Genomic DNA, 4,788 nt, shown 5'->3' with positions numbered 1-4,788 from the left:
TGTAGTGTACAACAAAAATCTCAAATGTTTCAAGGATTAGGTCTATAACCTCTGTTATAAGGTGACCCAGTGCCTCTATTTTGAGTTTAAGGTGTGTCATCTTTTGATGTGAGCAAGTGCATTGCCTAGATAACCTACAGGTTGCATCCCAAAGGGCACCCTATTCCCCATGGGTCCTGGGTCAAAAGCAGTGCACTACAAAGGAAACAGGGTGCCTACAACTGTTACCTTTTTATGTTATACAAGCCCATGGTCAAACTTTCAGAACCAGTTAAATATTGATGGGTGCAGTAACTTCAGCTGCCACAATAGAAGGGGGGGGGGGGTGTATCTCTTCTTCCTTGGCTACATCACAGTTAACTTGATTTGTATAGCATCTCTTCTATTAATCCTACAGTGAAGTGAAATTGATGCTTAGTAGCCTAACCGTAACGTCATATGGCCTAAAGCCTTCCCAATCTGAATTTGTTTACTTTATGAGAAATTAAGTTATTAAGTGTGTTGGTGTGTTGATTGGTGGCAGAAGACATTGTACATCTCCACACGGCATCGAATGACTGTCTAAAAGCTACCATGTTTTCTAGTCGACCGAGTTAAATGCAAGAACACTTGCCATGCCACTGCCATGATATATTGTTATCATGATTTGATAAATCAAGCGTTTATTCTCATACATAACATTAACATACCCGATGGTAAATCAATGGCAGTCTCTCTCGCAGATCCAAGAGACTTGTTGCAACGTCAGAATCGTAACTCTCCTTTTTTTGGGGAAGCCCGTCACATCCTCTGTCCATGTATGGGCATGAAGTTTACACGCAGCGGGGAATCCTCTCACTGGAGCCGATGAATGGGGGGAGGGGTCTATCGATCCGCCGGAGTGTATATAAGGAGAGGGAAGCCACTGGTGTGAAACCTACCCACAGCAACAGATAGCCGAAAAGCTACAAAGCGATACAACACGCAGTCATCTGGACAAAAAGGAAATTTCGAAATATTTATTGACACCTTTTTCCTCAAACGACCACCAGCACATTTCGGGGATAATTGACGACCCCGTGCATCAGAGGGGAAAGGACACATAATTGTATTTGTTTCGTTTAGTTAAAAAAAAAATCTACCTACACTTACCTGGATTGACAGAATTTAAATCAATCTCGCAATCATGCTGAATAACATGGATTTGAACTCTAAAGATTCCTTCTACCCTCAGTTTGAGAATTGTAACGGTTCTTCCCTGGGGATGGAAAATAGCGCTCGGAAAGATACCCAGGAGATGTTTTCGGACGCAGAGAGAGGAACACCTACCCAGTTTACCCATGGTAAATTCGCAGTAGCCTCTTGCTGCATTGCATAATGTGATAAATCAATATGCATGCATTGATAGTTTGAATAACATAGTTTGTGGTTGCACATTGTGTTTTATTAAAAACATCGCATGGATTTAATTTGTCCCATTTGCAGCGGTGCATGTTACGCATGTATGCTTATTGATTACATAACGACTTTCATTTATGTGCATTTTTCAGTCTAAAATCAACATTTGTAATGACAAACTTTCCCTCTTTCTTTTTCAGAGGGAGCACCTGTAACCCTGAAAACCGAGGCCTCCAACTCAGATTTCGCCTTTAATCCCTGCGAGGGGCCCAAAGGCAGCTACTCCTCCTCCCTCGCCTACTCAGGCAGCTTCTATGTCGAGGCGACCCAGGGGGGGCCGTGCAGCACAGAGACATTGCTCAACATGATCACAGAAATTGTCGGTATTTCTACGTTACCAATCTCCGAAGTTCAACTGAGCACCATGGACAGCAGCAGCTTCGACGACGCCGGCGTCCAGAGGCAATCCACTTGCAGCGCCACCCCGCCCCTGTACTCACCGGGGCAGACATGTCCCAGCTACCCCGACGGTCAATCCGGCGGCCAAGCTCAAGATTCAGCCTCTCCCCAGGTGAGCTTCGGCTCCCCAGCTCAAGTCCGAAACCAGAACAGCACCACCGAGCCACAGCCAGAAGCTGCGTCTTTTCCAGTAGTGGTCAAGAATGAGTTCGAGAGCAGCTGTTACGAATGGGGCACGTTCAATAAATCGGACTCCTATTTGGAAACGGGCTTCCAATCATCAGAAACGTTCCCGATGTCCACTGACTTCCCGTCTGACCAACAAGTGGATGTAAAGGACCTTTTGGACTCATTTTCCCCAATGTGTCCTAACTCAGCGATGGAGTTCAAAGTTGAAGGCGGAATCAAGCAGGAGCAGTGCTATTCTGACACCTGCTCTCAGAGTTTCTGCAGTTCTCTATACTCCAACTACCCAGTGCCAGTCATGGACCTCTCAACCAACAACCTCCTCAAGCCAGCTATGTTTCCCAACATTGAACTTCCGCCATTATCTAATCAGTGCGATTCGTCTTGCCAGCTTACCTCACCAGCTTTACCCAGTACTATAGACTCAATTCTTTACTCCTCCTTATTGCCAGACTCCTTTGCCCAAAGTTACACGCCGCGCGCGCAAAAGGCACCGCGTGTCAGAAAAAGCCCCGCGGCCTCCACCGGGCCTGCCAAAGAGAAACCCTTCACCTGCCCCATGGAGAACTGCGACCGGCGCTTCTCCCGCTCGGATGAACTCAACAGGCACATCCGCATCCACACCGGACACAAACCCTTTCAGTGCCGCATCTGTCTGCGCAGTTTCAGCCGTAGCGATCACCTCACCACCCACACCCGGACTCACACGGGAGAGAAGCCGTTCTCCTGCGACGTATGCGGCAAAAGGTTCGCCCGGAGCGACGAGAGGAAAAGGCACGGTCGCGTGCACCTGAAACAGAAAGAGAAGATGGAGCTGAAGCCACAAGTGATCAGCGCGTGGCCATTTACTCTTCCCGATGGAATTTGAAGAGACACCACTACGCACACGAGTAGCTCTGTCCACACAACATTACAATCTTTCCGTCGAAGATAAAAAGCTTGACAGTTCATTGCTGATTACAGGTCGACGTATCAACGTTTGCGGTGTGACATATAGGTCGAGTGAAATTGGTTTGACTCTGTGAAAGTCTCTGTAGGGAGTCTTAGAATAAGGATGTTTTGCGAGTTTGATTTGCATAATGCTATATCGGAAAGTGAATTGTGAAAAGGGTCTGCTCTTTCGACCCTCGTTTACTTGCTGCTGCTGACTCTATGCAACACATGCATAACTTGATTGTAAAACCTTCCCGAGTTGACAGCTCAACAGACACGTGTTGTATTTCTCTGTTACAATCAACCAATTTGGTCATGCCAAACCGAACACCAAGGCATCATAACAAATGCCTGCAGCAGTTCAGCACCCTTTCGTCTGGACAGCGCCAACTTCAAACCTCGACGAAGAAATATACCAATAAGAAAACGAACTGCATCGAAAGTGCTGGGCTGTATTGCACTTATATCTAATTTGAGATATCCTCTATCTACTAGAAAGTCTTATATTTTATGCTTTCGGGGCTTTTTTATTTCACTAACACTGCAACCAGCCAGATAGTGGTTCTTCAAATGCATGCTTATGTTCATGTGGTATTATTGAATATAGCCAACAAATAACTTAGTCCTCCACTTGCCGAATGGAAGTGCAGGAGACTTCGTTTTATGACATGAATGTAACACATTATTCTTGGCTTTAGTCACGAAGCAGTCCATTTGTGCCAAGGTTTTGAGAATTTATTTTGCTTTGCTATCAGTATTCTATTGATTGGTCTTTGTGTTGTATTTAAACAAAATGGTTGAATTATTAAATCGTGAAAGTTATACCATAAATGGAAAATAAATATATTTGTATGACTGTACTTTGTATTTTTATAGCTGTGTATATACATATTTCAAAAGACCACTGTTTAACCTTGAATTGTTAAAGTGGAAAAGGCTTTCTTTCTTTTTTAAACATACTCACAATGTTTTACGTGTACCTTTGGAGGGCTGGTAGCAAAATAGTGTTTTAGAGAGATTGTCATTTGATATAAATATATTTCTAAGACAAGTAAAATATGACCTAACTGTTCGTATAATAGTGACTCGAAATCTCATTTGATTACACTGCTAATCAGTTCGTGATGAGGACTATAGTGTTAAACTAGTAAGTCATTATACATGGCTCTGGTACAGTACGATGTACTGTATTTTACTGTCAAGCCAGAAGTGACTAGCAGCACAACACAAAAACATTGCTGTTGAGTAATCAGGTAGCACACATTGCTGCGAGTTGATGTACTTTTCAGATGAGATGATTTAAGACTTGACAAGGCATTGCTGATGAGGAAGCTATTCACGTTAGCAAAACAAAACAATGGTTATGGCTTGGCGAGAATGTCACCAATCAGTCAGGGTACTGTAAAAAAAAAAGTGTTTTAACTCGCATTAAGTTATATTAACTGCTTGGGTATATCATGAATTTTGTATATATACACAGTTTATACGAAAATACTTTCGATAAATTGAATATTGATGTTGTTATTTTTATGACAAATGTTTATGAATAAAATGTTTGGTTTTCTGGAAACATTGCAAGAGTCATTTGTCCATGCATAGAAATTCCTCAGTCCTTCCTCTCCTATGCTGACAACTTCCTTTATGTAAGTAACACAGTATCTTCCACCAAAAGCAGTCATATGGATGACTATTGCGGCTGTTCCTAAAAATACACGTTCTAATGGGGCAACCTAGCACCAGCAGATAGTGGAATCCTAACATTAGACATCACAGTTCTATGTAATGTTGACTCACGAGGCTTTGGGCTCCAACACATTAAAGTGAATACCCCAT

The 4,788-nt window shown here is 43.2% G+C and overlaps 1 protein-coding gene across 1 annotated transcript; it reads left to right on the top strand.

Annotated features, from left to right (window-relative positions):
- Window positions 1–929: 929 nt before the first annotated feature.
- LOC110534336 (early growth response protein 4) lies at window positions 930–4,525 on the top strand. The gene is made up of 2 exons (XM_021619127.2): window positions 930–1,322; window positions 1,578–4,525. The coding sequence occupies exons 1-2, from the start codon at window positions 1,166–1,168 to the stop codon at window positions 2,888–2,890; spliced, it is 1,470 nt and encodes a 489-aa protein (XP_021474802.1). The 5' UTR covers window positions 930–1,165; the 3' UTR covers window positions 2,891–4,525.
- Window positions 4,526–4,788: the final 263 nt, after the last annotated feature.

The sequence above is a fragment of the Oncorhynchus mykiss genome, chromosome 10 (genome assembly GCF_013265735.2).
Source record: "Oncorhynchus mykiss isolate Arlee chromosome 10, USDA_OmykA_1.1, whole genome shotgun sequence".
Lineage (NCBI taxonomy): Eukaryota > Metazoa > Chordata > Actinopteri > Salmoniformes > Salmonidae > Oncorhynchus > Oncorhynchus mykiss.
Note: the sequence above shows the minus strand (reverse complement) of the source record. Positions and strands in the feature narration are given on the sequence as shown.